This window comes from Cucumis melo, chromosome 10, assembly GCF_025177605.1.
Source record: "Cucumis melo cultivar AY chromosome 10, USDA_Cmelo_AY_1.0, whole genome shotgun sequence".
NCBI classification, from domain to species: Eukaryota; Viridiplantae; Streptophyta; class Magnoliopsida; order Cucurbitales; family Cucurbitaceae; genus Cucumis; species Cucumis melo.
This window is the reverse complement of record NC_066866.1, coordinates 4,435,422-4,452,742: the sequence shown is the minus strand read 5'-3', so window position 1 is coordinate 4,452,742 and position 17,321 is coordinate 4,435,422. Positions and strand designations below refer to the sequence as shown.

The window sequence follows — 17,321 nt, the reverse complement described above, 5'->3', positions numbered from 1 at the left end:
TGGTTAACTATAAAAGCAAATCCAGTCATTGTCAGATTGGACAGTTGCATACCTCCATACTCCTTGTTTACTGGATCAACGTAAGAATCAGGCAATATAAACAAAACACCAGGTAGACCTAGTAAAACAAATATTTAAAATCAGCATTGAACATAGCATCTGAAAAGTGCAATTAGATTTCTTCAACAACTACCGCGAAATTTCTCTGATTCTTCTTTTGTCATCACAGCTTGAAACCCTTGATACGTAGTCGTAGTACAAGCATAAATCTTCTGTTTTGCTTCTTCCACACTGTTCATGGTATGGGAAAAGAATGTTAAACAAAAGCATAATTTTATCAAAATTAATCATCTCAAAATATTAGAGCTGCAGCAGTTGCAAGCCATTTCAATGCAAGGAAAAAGGTAAGAAACGGTCTGAACATAATAAACAATAAACATTGTACGAAGATCATGCAACAGAAACAAAACCAATATTCTCTTCAAGCATGCCATGGGTAGTTGTAGTTAGACAGAAAATACACCAAATTGACATCTGTGGGTGCTAGACGCCAATTTAAAGCATGGTAATCATATTGTAGGACCGTCGCATAGCCATATAATATCAAAAAGTTAAGAAAACCAGAGGATAAATATCCTGAGCCAACATTAAAACTTGAACTCGTGAACTTACAAATATATGAACTACAATAGCTTAATCTTGTCACAGCTGATTCAGTCCACAGTGGGGAACGTAATAATTCCATCACCATTGCATCAACTAAACCCACATACTACAACAAAAACCAAAAAACATAGGAAGCGAAATGAAAACTCCACTTCTATTATTTGGAATAATATATCAAGGTTTACTTGTTAATATTCAATTTTAATAGTTTGGAGTCGTTTCATATAGGCGCCATGTGCATTGTGACTGAAAACTACGAAGGAATCAAATTGATCCTAAAATAGTATTGGGGATATCTTACAAATGTCCTCATCAACATTTAATGGGTGAAGGATTGCAAAAAAAAACCCCAAAGTATGTATAGCAACACCTAGAGTCAGAATAAAGAAAAAAAAACGAAAATACAAATTAGAATAGTCAACATTCAAAAAATTTCTAGGGAAAAAAACACGAATAATTGAAGAGACAATCTAACGAAGTTGCGCCTCTCATTCACTATAGAGTGTGGAGGCAACAGAGGAAGAATATAAGTTCTAAAACTCAAAGTTTTTTCAGAAGTGAAAAGAAATCAAACCTAATATTTAGGCCTTTGGCACAGGTTTCTTCGTAGGTCCGAACCATCTCCTCTGTAGTGGGTTTTGAGTCCTTAAAGTCCATGATGATGAGCCAGTGGTTGTAATCGCAGCCCTCGGGTGTGTCGGTCCATATGTCAACGCTCGCAATATCGTTCCCTATCTTGACATCTTCGCTACCGCTAGCAATACCGTTCCCTATCTTGCAGCTCGCAGTATCGGTCCCTATCTTCACATCTTCGCTACCGCTAGCAATATCATTCCCTATCTTGACATATTCGCTACCGCTCGCAATATCATTCCCTATCTTGACATCTTCGCTACCGCTCGCAATATCGGTCCCTATCTTCACATCTTCGCTACCACTCTCAATATCGGTCCCAATCTTGTCATCTTCGCTATTGCTAGCAAATGATAACCGGGAATAGGAAGCGATTGACGACAATCTCAGTGGCCAATGTGGTGAGATCATAGCCGGAGACTTAGATAATGACGGAGCGGAAGGACAAAATATAGAGTGGCTGGTTTGACCAGATACTGCCGCATAGCGGTGGAAAGCAGAAAGAAAAGACAAAGTGCGGCGTAGACGAAGTGAATGAAGGGCCATGATCGGTGCAAGACTGTAATCGGAATGGAGGAGAAAAGAGACAGGTCGTTATTACACATTTGTGTTTATTTTTCAGTAAAAACAAGAGAAAGTTACCAACTACAAAGCACAGTGATTCGAAAGAAGATGATTCCAGTGGGGCGTCAGCCGTGAAGTGATTGAAGAAGCGAAACCGACGGGAGAGAATGCAACACGGCGGAGTGGTGGAAGGTAGTCGGAGAAAGTAAGAAGATTCCAGTGAGACGACGGGCGTGAAGTGAACTAATTAAAAAAAAACTCGGGTTTAGGGTTTATTCGGTTCTAAATTTTAAAAAGATTATCCTTCTATTTCACTTTCTTTTTAAGATATTTTGAGATTCATTGATTCATTAAATTTCTTCTTATCGTTCGAGTTAATCTTCTTTTTTTTTTTTTTTTTTTATGTCTCATTGTATGAATATTTGTTTACGATTTATAGAGTTCATTTTGAATCAGTGTTACGTTTGCAATTCGTAGAGTTTAATTATATTTAATCATCAATGTTAATACTATTTTAAACACCAATGTTGATGCTATTTTAATCACCAATTCTCTCGTATATTTGCTTCAAGATTATTTCAATTTGAAAAATAAATAGGAGATGTGAAAGATTAAACTTTCGAAAAAAAAATACAAAATTAGTTTTTAATTTATATTTATTTAATTTATATAATAAATTAGCGTAGTTCTTAGTTATTATGCTTTTAATTAATATGATGAATATAAGGTCTAATCATTCAAATATAGAAGGCATGTTATTCTTTAATAATATTTTCGGGTTTCATTCTCGTAAGTTATATTGTTTGATCGATGAATTTTAGTATTTTTCAAACTATAAGTAAAGTTTAGATGGAGCAAATGACTTGTTGGTTACTTAGGGCCCGTTTGGTAACGTTTCTATTCTCTGTTTCTTGTTCCTTGTTCCCTGTTTCCTGTTTCTTCTTTTTTTAGAACAAGAAACAGTAATGCGTTTGATAACTGTTTCTATTTTTTGTTTCTTGAAAAAAAAAGAAACAGAAACAAAAAAAAGTGTTCGATAACTGTTTCTTGTTTATTGATTTTCTTCTAGATTTATTTTTTATTTTTCACATCTACTTCAATTAAACATTAAACAAAAATATAGGTCTATCCATCAAACATAACAAATAAAATTATCAAAAGTTTATTCATCAAACATAAAATTATATTTATCCTTCAAATGTTACCAAATTTGATTGGCAATATCATCTCTTACTCAGACAATTTCTCTTTTTAATCCATCAATTTCTACAATCTCATCGTTATTTCGTGACATCTAGAATTTAATATTAATTTTAAAGTAAGTTATTATGTCTTCAATGTTCAGAATTGAAAGAAACAAAACAAAATTTAACATTTAACTCTTAACCTATGATGCTTTAGAGAAAAACCCACAACGAAAATCCAGATTTGCACAAAAAGAAAGATGAAAACTATGGATCCGACGAAGAGGAAGAGTTTGGGTTGTCGAGAAAGACGGTGAGAGGTGAAGAGGAAGACGGTGTGCAAAGAAAAACGATGAGTAAAAGAGGAAGAGGATGATTATTTGGAGAAGACGATGGAGATAAAAGGAAACGGAAACCAATAAAAATAATTGAAAAAAGAAAAATGAACCAATAAAAATAATTGAGAAAAAGGAAAATAAAAGAAATAAAAATAATTGAGAAAAATGAAAAGGAAACCAATAAATATAATTGAGAAAAAGAAAAAAGCCAATAAAAATAATTGAGAAAAATGAAAAGGAAAAAAAATAAATTGAGAAAAAAGAAACCAATAAAAGCAATTGAGAAACGGAACAGAAGAAACTACTTTTTTTGTTCCCAATAATTCTTTATAAAATGAGAAACGTTTCTACTTTTTTTTTAGAACGAGAAACAAGGAACGTTATCAAACACTTCTGTTTCTTAAAAAATGGAAACAGAAACAAGAAACAGGAAACAAGAACGTTACCAAACGGGCCCTTAGCTTTTACACAAAAATCTTATTACTTTTGGAATGAAATGTTTATTTTTAAGAAATTCATATGAGAATACAAAACCTATATATAAAACCATGTTTTCTTTTTTAGAAATTGTTCGTAAATATTAACAAATGTCAATAAAACCAACAAATGAATAATCATCCTAAACACAATAATTTAAAATATAATTAGCATAATGAACTTAAATTCATATCAATAGTTTTTAGTAGTTACTATTTTTGATGGTCGGCTAATAATAATAATATTAGTTTGCTTATTTTGTCGTTGGTGGCAATTTTAAGAAACCCTTGTTAGGAAAAGTTAACATTATTATATCATAACATAAACCAACCTGATTACTATTGTATGTATCAATATTGATAACAATCTATATTGGTAGGATTGGTTGAGATTCTTTTAACATCTATAGAATTTTAAACCTATTAATTTTCTATTTAATTCATGGAGTTAATGTTACAAATTAGACGATTCTCTTATAAAAACTTTGGAAACCAAGCTTTTCAAGGAAAAGAAATCAAATATAAATATAGATTAAAACTTCTTATACCTCATACAGTTACAGATCATTAATGTCATATATATATATATATATATATATATATATGACTACTTAAAAACATCCATATTGTAAGACAAGCCAAATAATTACTATTATTATTATTATTATATGATTATTTAATTTTAAATATAGTAATCACTCATTAATATTACTACAAGATCATTTTAATTAAGAAAAATATCTTTTGATAATTATATATATATATATATATATATATATATTATTTTCCTTTTTCGTTGGCCTAATGTCAGTTTTGCATTAATTTTTTAAGAAAAATGATAAAATAATGTATTTACCAATATTATACTTTAGGGTTTTTAAATTTTATTTCTTTCTCACAATTATATTATATTCTAAATGATTCAATTTGAAGGTGTTTGATTCAAGGGTTGGGATTGGGTGGGTCAAGCACCAATAGCCCGACCCTTGTTTGAGACATTTCAGAAGTCTGGACTTCCTACTAACTTTTTCGAGTTTGAGCAAGGAACATTGTTCAAACCCATGAGTTATTTTTTAATTTTTGGTTTGATCAGAAAAATAGCAAATTTAGAGATTTTGGATAAATGGTAAAAATTAATTTAAATTGTTAATATGACGAAATGGTAAAAATGGAAAAACAACTATTACATAAATGTCCCTGCTCTAGTAAAAAAATTCACGTCCCAAATACAATCATTCCAAAACCCAAAATATTATGCAATTTAGTCCTATGCTTTTAAATACATGAATCAAGTTAACTCTTTCTAAAAAATAATTCGTAAGATCAAATTTTAATTTAACCATCCATGGGTAACCCAGACAATTATTTATTTTGATCATTTTAGAAAGTGTTCTATAACTATTTTATTAGACCATTTTTCCAAAACAAATTTTGTAACAAAAAAAATAATTACCTTAGCTTAAATTGATAATCATGATTGATTCTCTCTTTTTTAAAAAAAAAAAACTAATTATTACAATTAATTGCAAGGCAGAGTACACATAAAGTCTATATATACATTGTTTGTTTTCTTCATCTTATTCTCCATTCATCTTCTTCTATTTTATTGTTATGTTCCTTCTTCTATCAGTTGTCAATGACTCAACCTATTTTAATTATTTATTTTTTAAAGTTTGGTGTTGTTTGTGAATGACGTTCCATTTGACTTCTTCCAATTTGTTCAACAATGGGGACTGAATGTATGTAATGATAGCTTGTGCGATCTCCTCTTGTAGCCAACCACAAGAGCATTATTACATACATTTGGTCCTCATCGTTGAACAAACTGGAAGAAGTCAAATGGAAGGCCATTAACAAACAACACCAAACTTAAAAAAATAAATAATTAAAATAGGTTGAGTCATTGACAACTGATAGAAGAAGGAACATAACAATGAAATAGAAAAAAAATGAATGGAAACAGAGAATAAGATGAAAACAAACCATGGTATATATAGACTTTATATGTGTTCTCTGCTTGCAAGTAATTGTAATAATTAATTTTTTTTCTTAAAGAAAGGAGAGAATCAATCATGATCATCTAAGGTAATTATTTCTTTTGTTACAAAATTTGTTTCAGGAAAATGGTCTAACAAAAATAGCTATAGAAAACTTTCTAAAATGATCGTAAAAATTACCGTTGCTTGGGTGCTTTGTTCTCCATGCCAAGAATTAAGTTTTGCTGACTGAGAAATTCGAGCTCGGCAGAAACTTCAGAACCATTCGCTTGTAAAGCTTGTACGTTCCTTTCTAGCTCTGCAATGTATTGAAGTTTCCTTACACGCGATCGTTGAGCAAATTGCCTGTGTTCATAGCAAGTCAGGTTAAATCATATACATAGATCATCTAATCATAACATAACGAAAATCTGCAGCTCTCTCTCTCCAATGCTGCAAGTTATACTCAGCTTTCTTTAGCTACACACACATCCATCCAATATATTAGATATTTTCTCCCAGATCCGGTATGAGCACACAGCCTAGTATTAGGAGTGAGGAAGGAGAGGGGTTCACTAGGTAGGGCGAAACAACAAGCATTTTCAAGTATCCAAAAGAAAATTTTAGAACTTGCGGACCAATGCCTTCATGGGAAAAAAATCTATCCAAGTGTTTCCTGGCTTCTTCAATGTACTTTCCTTAGCAAAGAAAAGCATTGAAGTTATTTCAGTGGAAAAGTAAACCGTAAACCTTGAGGAAAACTTGAACAGCAGGCTAGCTAAAGATGGTACAACACAAACATATAGATCGGAAACAAACTGGGAGACGCAATTGCATAACAGAATTCAACAGGGAAAGAGGACACTTTTGCATACCAATAATGTAGATAACAAGCAATGCAAAACTTATTATCTGTATCAGTCGGACCGGGCTTAACATGTGAACTAATCCATTCTCTCTGATAACTTTCGATCAGGCCGAACAGTTTCGGCTGAATCCAGCTTTTCAGTAGTTGTTGAAGAAAACTCATTTGCTTCCTGTGGTGTACTCAACATCCTCGAGCTTTCAAGAAGAATGCTATTTTTGGCAGAAGGGCAGCCACCTGGGTTAGTTGTCAATGTAGTTGGAGGCAATTCCCGTGTCCTGTTCTTCTGTTTGTTCCAGCTTGGTTTCATATATAATGAAGCTTGATGGGAATAGAAATCTTGTGATGCCCAATAAGGTAAATACATGTTTTTACATTGGGAGTCATCCTGTGCATAATTTTCATTCGAAACATTTCCTGCATCTAAGTATGCAAAGGAGTCCCTTGATGAACGTCGATAGCCACTTCGTTGAACAGGCGTTTCGGGTTCGCTGAGGAGATCATCAAGCCAAGACTTTCAGATGATGTTCTATGATGGTTCACATTTCCCACTCTGGGATTCTGCACCGCTCTGGACCCAATAATGGGATTAGGGAGACAATCAAAATATGTGGAGGAACCATTAGGAACTGGACTCTTAGGAGGAAGTAGAGCATGCTTTCCAGAGGAAATCATATTTCTCATGTTTGACAACACCTTGGAATTTTCCATGGCATTGACTTCACAAGTTTCTGCCAAAAAGCAAACAAACAAACAAATTGAAGGGAGAAGCAAAACCTCAACATTTTATGTTAAATTTAGTTGTTGAACATAAATCAAATCTTAATCAAATCAGCCAGACTCAGGATTTAAAACTGAAGAAAGCACCAGGAAAACCAAAAGCATTTGACGAGCATGATACATCTTTTCCTCAATCCAAAACAGTATCAGGTGAAAAATTCTTGCAACACCAACTACTGTTTGAACAAAATAAACTGAGGTGGGTACTGTTAATCAGTAGACAGGTTACTTTAAGGGGGTTTATTATGAAATCATGTCCATTGTAAAGCATCAATGTCTTATCAAAATCAAAGAAGTCAACATCAAACTCAGAATTCTGACAACTAAAAAGATGATACGAAGCATAGATGAAAAAACAGGGAGTAATTTGAAATTCTGGAAGTCACATGCAAGCAAAACCGGCCTCACTCTAAGCAAAAAGAAAAACAAATTCAAAGAAAGCCTCGCAGCAGCATGGAAGGAGATCTAGATGCAACATGTTCCTCCGAAGACGAACACGAAAAATAATGTGAAAGTTTTGCAGTGTTTGGCAGATCTCTAACCCGATCTGACCATTTATATTCTAGAGATGCGAATTTCCAGTGACGTTAATACCGTGAGCAGAGAAATTGATAAAAAAATTCTGCACAATTTTACGATGAGCAACTCAAGCAAATTGCGAAAAATCGAATCCGAAGAAAAAGAGGAGAGAGATGAGATCGTCGAATACAAACATGCAGTCAGAAAACAGAAGAAAGCTTCATGGATTGAATACACAGATTCAAGAAATTAAGAACACAAGAAAGGCAAATACCAACGCTAGAATTTCTCCTCCGGCATTGCATCAACAATCAAACAGAGAGAGAGACAAAGACTGAAACAAGAATACCGGAGAGAGAAAAAGGATGTTACGAAGCAAAATGTAGCCCATTCCCGAGTCGGCCCATAAACAATCGAGCAAAAACAAACAATCTGACTCAACTTCCAACAAATTACAACCAGAAATGGCAAAATGATTCAAGAACTGACGAAAATTAAAGAAAAAGAAAGAGAAAAAATTGCAAAAATAGGTTAAAAAAGGAAAGTTAAATGACTTTTGAACAACTTTTCACACCTAAATAGACAACAATGTACTTCTTTTTCTTTCTTTTCCTTTCCCTCTACCTTTTGCATAGTGTTCTCTTTTCCTTTCTCTTTTTTTTCTTTCTTTTCCTTTCCCTCTACCTTTCGCATAGTGTTCTCTTTTCCTTTCTCTTTTCTTTGTGCCATTCATCGCTTGCCCAACACCATTCAAATATGATATGGCATATGACTTTTACACCTCCCTTTATCTCTCTTTCTTTAGACAATCACCCAAATCCAAGTGGACAAACAAAATAATCAAAACAATAATGATTAAAAAATGAAGTAAAAAAGAAACCTTGTTAAAATACAGTTTTTTTGTCCCTATTTTTGCAAGTAGGAAGAGAAAATAATACAAATTAGTTCTTTTTGTACATGCCAAATATAGAAAGCTAAAGCTAAAGCTAAAAGTTAAGATGATGATGAAAGAGGAATTGGGTTCACAGCGCATTGAATTCTTTGGAATGCTGTTTTAACTCTTTCCTTCAGAGCTTCATTTTCACTTTCTACTTCACCACTTTGTTTATCAACCTCTGCTATATTCCCATCTACGTTAATCACCAGCTTCCCATTCTCTCCTAACTTCACATCGCCAAAAAGCGAAACAAGCAGGGCATGAATTACCTTCTCTGCTTTCTTCATGTTCTCTTCTTCTGTTTTTACAGCCTCCGACTCCACTATCACTTTCGGAACCTCGCGGTTGATGTTGAGAATGAGTGCTACGACTGAATCTGATACCATGTCGCTTAATGGGTCGGATGTCCAGTGAAGTGAGACATGTTTCTCTGATTCCTGCTTCACGGTTACTCGATCGTGCACACGAATCATTGGAACGCCGGATTCGTCGTCTGTTGAAGATTCTACACTCTCATATACCTGTTTGAGCCTACGTACGATCACATTAAAGGCGTTGGAGTATGGAATTGTAATGCGTTGGTTGATGTTTGCAGTTGATAGCTGAGAGAAAATGTGTAGATCCTCCGGTGCCATTATTTGATATGCAAATCCTTTCTTCACTAGCAAACCGCTGACAGTTTCGCCAACCTCTGGAGTCTTCTCAGCCAATTTTCCGATAGTTTTTGCCATTTTCTGAGAGTTGAAATACATTTCAACGGACTGACAATTCTTCGGAGTGAGAATCTTTGTATTCCGATCCGCAAATTGGGACATAAGCTTCTGTTTGAGCCTCCCCATCTCATTAGCTTCTCCATGCACGAGAATTATGTTGGGCGGCATGAGCTCTTCCAAGAATGCGCTCGTCTGCGCAAAGTCAGCATGGGCAGAGAAAGAAATGTAATGAACCTGCATGTTGAGAGGAGCCATGAGTCCACTCATGAGGGTGACTTCCTTTGGCTCGTTGATTATAGTTTTAGCTAGTGTCCCTTCAACAACATAACCAGGAATCACACAGGAATTTTTCTTGTCAGAACACCACATGTCAAAGAGCTGTCGCGACAAACCGCTTTGAAGTCCACCAGGGCTGGCCATCACCACTGATGGGCCAACATCCTTGAAAACTTCAATGCTCTTTAGTGGGGATATGTACTTGAATCTGAAGGGGTTTGATTTCGCATTTTGGATCCTATCATTCATGGAGAGCGTATATGTCTCGTATACAGTCAAACATCTCTTTGCCAGAGGAGAAGCATAATATATGGGAATATTATGGAGCTCAGGATGGTTGGCCCAATACTCATCAAGAATAAGCAGGAGCTCCTGGGCACGTCCAAGGGCAAAAGCGGGAATCAGCACACGGCCACCTTGAGAAATGGTTGAATGAACAACATCTGTAAAACGCTTCTCCCGGATATGTCGAGGTTGATGGAGCTGGACACCATATGTAGATTCAATTATGCAAACATCAGGAGAAAACTGAGGCATCTCCGCAGCCCGAAGATGCCGATCTTCTTCACGTGAATAGTCTCCAGTGTAGAGAACTCGGACACCAGCGATATCCACCATAAACATGGCAGCACCAAGCACATGACCAGCAGTGTAACACCAAAACCGAATACCATTAACTTCTACTGTTTGATGGAAATCAATGACCTGCGATTACTGTGCACTATTATTAAATAAGAGAATAACCGACATCCATTTTCAACTATACAAATCAGGGTGCAAGGATATGAAACCCATGCAAGTTGACAACAACGTAACCAATATAATGATTCTGCATTCCACCATAGCTGGCTCATTATCATTATTATCTCCAGGATTTACATGATTATCATACAGATGTCTTTCTTATTTTATTATCCTTCAATAAATTATTAAATATGTAACATTTAAATGAAATTAAACTTCATAAAACATCTAATTTCAACCAATACAACAAAAGACCTCTCGTAGTTCAATCATATTTTATTCTGAAATTTTAAGAGCTGAATTTCAAACACGTTAATGGAAAAAATTAACAAAGAACTAAAGCAGAAGGGGATAAGGGCAGAGACAGACAATGACAGATAGTGAGGGTGGAAAGTACATTTGATAAACTGTTGCTAGATAAAACGTCAAGCAGATTTTTAATAGAAGGTACGACTTTGGTAGAAACACTGAAAAATTAATTTTCACCATGGATGAAACAGCAAGTCAAGACTCAAGAAATGTCCACTATGAGGAACCATTTACCTCAATCTTGTCCATGGAACGATTTATGTCCTGCTCATCGTACAACATATCTTCAACCGAAACTTTGCTCACTTTCACAAAGTCTGAGAGCAACAACTTGTAGATCGCTTTAGTAGCATAAGTCATAAAGACTCGTCCTTTGAATGTAGTCTATCACGTTAATGCTAGATTAGTTTCTGTACTCGAGCAACAATCACATTGCAATTCAATAGAAAGTACCTTCTCCAAGAAATAAGGGAGTGACGCGGCATGGTCCAAATGAAAGCTGTGAAATAAGTGTGCATGAAATTAACTTGGTTAAAAGAACACAAAAGACAATAAGAGGCAGAAAATAAAGAAAGATGGAAAAATTGGAATCTCTTCTCATCATCAGATTAAAAGAGACACTGTGAAAAACTGCTCCTCGTGAATATTTGCATTTTCCATGATTTTAATAAGGAAGCATGAGTTTTATCGAATTGTAGAACACGTGTTTTGAAAGAATGTGATCAGGAAGGAAAAACTTTTATGTTTGAGGCAAAGATGTTAGAGCAGTGACCTTATACCCATTCTAAAGTGTAACTGCAAATGACCATCCACCGTCATTCACTAATTTTGCACAAGGAAAAAAGAGCAATAAAATACAAAATGTCCGAGTTAAGAGCTGCATTTTCTAGAGATTTTAAAAAGAAAGAACAAAAGAAATACATACTGGGTAATGAGCAGGACATCAATTGTTGAGGGGTCAATCTCATCAAAGTAAGGCAAAGCAGCCATGCCAGAGTAAGCAGGGTGAATTCCACAATCAAACTGTCATCCAAGAAAAACAAGAGGAGAAAGAAAAATTACCACTTACAGAATGAAACCTCCATATGTTATATTTATTATATTTATACCCAGATAGTAAATGAGAAATAATAATGAGTTCAAACAGTACCAAAACAATTTTGCCTTTGTAAGACATATATACACAGGAACGACCCACTTCATTGCCAGCCCCAAGAGGAGTTATAATAAGCTGATCCTCCTCTCTGGTTGAGGATGCCTCCCGTTTCTTAAGGGAGGGCGGCTGTCCAACCGTAGCCATTTTCCCAAAAATCTCTCCAGCTGCAAGATATCAAAAGAAAAAGGGAAGACAGAATTAAATCTTACAATTCAAGAATATATAAACATAATAAGTATTGGTTAAACAGAAACAGATCTAAAAAGGTTGAAGAAGAGGGAAAAAGAGAGTGAAGTAGTAAGAAGAAGAGAGAAAATGTGTAGAAAGAGAGAGCATACAGTGTTGGGAGATGAAGGAAGAAAGAGAGCTAAACCCTAGAATTGAAAAGAAAAGGTGTGTTGTTGTTTGTTGGGTTTTAGATGGAGAAATTCAGTGGGAGAGAAGAAGGAGAAATTTTAGAGGAGGGGGGTAGAGTTTGGGAAACTCGCGAGTAATTGACAAACGAGGAAATGAAAAGGAAAAATAAAAATCGACCACAGTGGGAGTCGAACCCACGACCTTCTGATCCGAAGTCAGACGCGCTAATCCACTGCGCTACGCGGTCGTTTGTTGATTGTCGGTTGAGATTAAATTTAATTAAGATGATATATATGATTAACCTAAAGTACCTCTAGCTTAATTAATATGTTTAAGGGCTCAAATTTCAAATTTCAAATTTCAAATTTCAAATATGCAATATTAAGAATCTAATTATAACTACCATCATTCTCTAAGGGTATTTTTTACAATTTGTCCACCTATATTTACATGTGATTTATTTGATTTCTTAGTACATTTAAAAAAATTGAATCAAGATGTATTTTATTGGGACAATTTAAAATAAACCACACTAATGTGGTAGGTTTCATTTTTTTCTGAAGTGTTTTTTAAACGCAACTCTGTTTAATTTATTAAGCATTAAAACTATTTTTATTATTTCGTTAAATGGTATGAACTAATAATTTGGGTTTGTATTTAAAAATATTTTTATCAACTAGTTTTTCTAATCAAGTTAGCTAATGGAGTTAGTCATAGGAAATTGTCAACGTAGTTAGTCACTAGAGTTAACCACTTGAGGTAATCACAAATCATCGTAGTTGATGGTAAAGGGTGGTATTCACTGGAGATGGATAGCATAATGAATAATGTCAAGGCTGGTTGTTGGAATTGATTTTCAAAGTTGTGTAATGGCAAACAACAAAAACGAAGGTGGAACAGGAGAGAAATAAATTGAACAGTAAAATTAAACAATAAAATAAAGTTTTAACCGTAAAGCCTAAATATGAAAATGTTATCAAACCACAAAGATTATATTCCAACTCTTAAAACCATAAGACTAAATTATAACTTTTACCAAATCATATGGACCAAATTTGTAATTTAAGAAATTATTTCACTATGACAGAAAATATTTCAAAAGACATCACTGGCTCACCCCTCAACTTTTTTTGCCTTTTCTAAGATGAAACTGGGAAGATTAATTGAACAGCACAACTTGACTACAAGGAATAACAAAACTACTAAACTTGCATTCAGATTTCCATATTAGAATAAGTACGTTAATTAATTAGATATTCTTGAAGTTAATCAATTTAAGTTGAGCATTATAAAAATCAAGTGTCCCATAAATCAAAATTTATCGTTGCTAGGGAAGAAATTGAAGTGTTTCTGTTAGACAACATCATTGAGGGAGAAGAAGAAACTACTAATGTTGGTTATATCTCAAATTCAAATGCAGTTCAAGCTCCTACAGCAAGGAAAATGATCCAACACAAGACGTGCATAATCCAATCCTTACACGAACAAACTCGAAAAGCTTTCCCTAATTGTTTTACCTTAAAAAAACAGGAGACAAAATGGAATAGCCCATAGCTTATGCAAAGATCTCTTTCACGTTAAATATTCTGACTGCTTTAAAATCTCCCCTGCAGAAATCAGAAGTTTTTGTTATTAAAATGTAACGAAAAAGCACGTATTTATGTATGCATCAGGCGTGTTTTGAGGCCCCGAGTTGAGTTGTGATGTCTAAAGTCAATGTGTGGAGTTAAAAGGGTTATCATTTGAGTGGAGAGTTGTTAGATGAAATTCTTCCATAAATGTGCAAAATAAAACGGGAGACATGTGTTTTTCGATAAATGTGCAAACTTAGACAAAAGTTTTACTATTGAAGTTAGAGTCGTTTAACACTGACTTATAAAGTTGGTGGACCAAAAGTAGGTTCAGTTTACAGAGGTTTTCCAAAGAGAGACACAACTATCTACTGAAAATCAATTCTCATATGATAGGAAAAATCAATGGAACAAACTATTTAGTGTTTACTGTGTTAAACGCCTTACTTGATCGTTCCATGTTTGTCCGCCAGAATTGTAGTTTTGTTGCTCCCCTTGCATGTTTCTTTGGTCACCTTGTGAAGATCTTTGACCTTCGGTAGGGCTTGGATAAGATCCATGGCTCTGTCCTTGACCATAAGGAGTTCCTGTTCCATGACCACGAGATCCACCTTGCCCATACGGTCCACCCTGTGCAGGATTAAATCCACTACCAAAATTACCCGGGCCTGGTGGAGGCACATAATCTCTTTGCTGATAATTTCCTTGCACATTATGGTTATAACTTCCTTGCCCCCTTCGATTGTAGTTTTCTTGAGGAGAAGGCATTGGACCTCTTCCTCCTTGATAGAAATCTCTTCCTTGAGGAGGATAATCGTTCATGAGTGAAGGATTTCTGCTTTCTCTAGGCCCTTGTGAACCGTAATTTTGGGGTGGACCTTGAGGCGAATAGTTATGTGAAGGTCCGGAATGGTGTCCATCTCCTTGCATAGAACCCTGTTGATTGAAAGATGGATTACCTTGCCAATTTGGTGCTGATCTAGGTGCCCTGTCATATCTTGGTTGATCAGGATTTCTGGTCTGTTGTCTTCTCACCTGCCTTCCACCATATTGAATGGGTGGTGGTCTTGGTATAATTGTTCCGTTGATATATTTATCACCTGGTTATTACAAAATAAAGTTGTAAATTCAAAGTTCATGACAAATTTGGTATCAAAGCGAAATTTCATCAGGGAGGAGACATAACTTGGTTAACTTTAAAAGAATTTAGTCATTGACAATTTAGACAGTTGCATACCTCCATACTCCTTGTTTACAGGATCAATGTAAGAATCAGGCAATATAAACACAACCCCAGGTAGACCTAGTAAAAGAAATATTAACATTAGCATTGAACATGGCATCTGAGTGGTGTAATTAGATGTCATCAACAACTACCGCGAAACTTTTCTGATTCTTCTTCAGTCATCAGAGCTTGAAACCCCTGATACGTAGTCGTACTACAAGCATAAATCTTCTGTTTTGCTTCTTCCACGCTGCTCATGGTTTGGGGAAAGAAGGTTAAACAAAACCACAACTTTACCAAAATTTATTATTTCAAAATACTAAAGCTGCAGCAGCTTCAAGCTATTTAAATGCAAGGAAAAGCGTGAGAAATGGTGTCAACAAAGCCAAGAATAAACATCATAAGAGGTTCACGCAACAGCAACAAAATTAAAAGTTCATAGCAGAAAATACACCTACAACCTCAGATGTTAAAGGCCCACTCTAATGCATGATAATCTTATTGAGAACCGTTACATAGCCATACAATATCAAAGTTAAGAAAACCGGAGGATAAATACCCAGAGATAACATTGAAACTTGAACTCCTAAACTTACAAATATAAGAACTATAATAGCTTAATCTTGTTACTGTTGATCCGCTCCACAGTGGGGAACGTAATAATTCCATCGCCATTCCAATTTCCATCAACTAAACCCACTTACTCCAACAAAAATCAAAGCACTCAACTTCTCTTATTTGGAATAATATATCAAGGTTTACTCTTAGCATTCAATTTAAAATAGTTTGGGTCATTTCATATATCCACCATTTGTGTTGTGACTGAAAACTGTGAAGGAATCAACGGTGGCAGTAATTGAAGAAACAATTCTAACAAAGTTGCGTCTGTGATGTACTAGAGGCAACACAGGCAGTACGTTTTTTCATAAGTTAAAAAAAACAAACCTAATATTTAGGCCTTTGGCACATGTTTCTTCGTAGGTCCGAACCATCTCTTCAGGAGTGGGTTTTGGGTCCTTAGGAAATTCCATGGTGATAAGCCAATGGTTGTAATCGCAGCCCTCGAATAGTATTGTATCGGGCCCTATCTTGTCCTCTTCGTTATTGCTCCCAAATGATGACCGGGAATAGGAAGCCATTGACGACGATCTCAGTGGCCAATGAGTTGGGATCATAGCCGGAGACTTAGATAGTGAAGGAGCAGAAGGACATAAAATAGAGTGACTGGTCTGACCAGATACTGCCGTATAGCGGTTGAAAGCAGAAAGAACAGACAAAGTGCGGCGGAGACGAAATGAACGAAGTGCCATGATAGGTAGAGTACTGAAATCGAAATGGACAAGAAACCAGACAGGTCGTTATTACATTTTCAGTGGAAAAGAAAGACCAAAAAAGAAGAGAAAATTACCGACTACGAAGCACAGAGATACGAAGAAGAAGATTCCAGTGGGGGCGTCGGGGGTGAAGTGAACGAAGAGACGAAGCTGACAAAGCCGAGTGCGACCGGCGGTGGTGTTGTTGACACGCCGGAGTGCCGGTATGTCGTGGGAGACAATAAGATGGGATGGAGAAGAAGAAGAAGAAGAAGAAGAAGAAGAAGAAGAAGAAGAAGAAGATTCGAGTGGGGAGACGGGCGTGAAATGAAGGAATAGAAGACTAGGGTTTGGGGTTTTAGTAGAAAGGGGTTTTCGCCCCCAAATACAAATTTGATCGAGAATTTGCATCAAATTGTTATTTATATTCTTTATCTCAAACATATATTATCATTATTATAATCCTTTTTTTTTTCTATATCTTTTTCTCTCCCTAAATGCATCTTTTGGGTATAGAGCAAAAACACTCGACCTTTGATAGCAATTTTTAAAAGTGTTTTTATATATAAGTGATTGGAAGTCGGTTGCTAATGGTTTGACAAAAATTTCGCCTCGATATCAGGAAGAGGACGAGTAAGTGTATTTTAGTAATTTCGTATAATCTACAAATTTTGGAAGACTAATTACCAAATGCTCGTATATTAGGAAGGAGGTCAAAT

At 35.2% G+C, this 17,321-nt stretch overlaps 3 protein-coding genes and 1 non-coding gene across 7 annotated transcripts in view; all 4 read right to left on the bottom strand.

Moving 5' to 3' along the window:
• LOC103488860 (uncharacterized protein At4g06598) overlaps nt 1–8,465 on the bottom strand; it is a 20,621-nt gene extending 12,156 nt beyond the window's left edge. Inside the window, exon 1 of the mRNA XM_051091288.1 lies at nt 8,276–8,465. Within this exon, the coding sequence (XP_050947245.1) occupies nt 8,276–8,306 (31 nt within the window). The 5' untranslated portion in view covers nt 8,307–8,465. The remainder of the gene's footprint in view (nt 1–8,275) is intronic.
• LOC103503115 (multiple organellar RNA editing factor 4, mitochondrial-like) overlaps nt 1–17,321 on the bottom strand; it is a 21,047-nt gene extending 3,726 nt beyond the window's left edge. The window contains exons 1-4 of one of the 4 annotated variants that reach the window (XM_051091284.1): nt 16,702–17,321; nt 16,235–16,612; nt 194–291; nt 53–118 (exon numbers count right to left, since the gene is read on the bottom strand). In XM_051091284.1, coding sequence (XP_050947241.1) covers nt 53–118; nt 194–291; nt 16,235–16,599 — 529 coding nt within the window. In that variant the 5' untranslated portion in view covers nt 16,600–16,612; nt 16,702–17,321. Of the gene's footprint in view, nt 1–52; nt 119–193; nt 292–1,240; nt 1,859–1,941; nt 2,142–16,234; nt 16,613–16,697 lie in introns of those variants that run through there. The other 3 variants (XM_051091283.1, XM_051091282.1, XM_017047910.2) reach the window with 3 other exon arrangements.
• LOC127151459 (cleavage and polyadenylation specificity factor subunit 3-I-like) lies at nt 8,839–12,616 on the bottom strand. The gene is made up of 6 exons (XM_051091287.1): nt 12,475–12,616; nt 12,131–12,300; nt 11,906–12,003; nt 11,434–11,479; nt 11,215–11,364; nt 8,839–10,632 (listed from the first exon to the last, which is right to left on the bottom strand). The coding sequence occupies exons 2-6, from the start codon at nt 12,278–12,280 to the stop codon at nt 8,995–8,997; spliced, it is 2,082 nt and encodes a 693-aa protein (XP_050947244.1). The 5' UTR covers nt 12,281–12,300; nt 12,475–12,616; the 3' UTR covers nt 8,839–8,994.
• Nucleotides 12,667–12,740, bottom strand: TRNAR-UCG (transfer RNA arginine (anticodon UCG)). The gene has a single exon. It is a non-coding gene; the product is annotated as a tRNA-Arg (tRNA).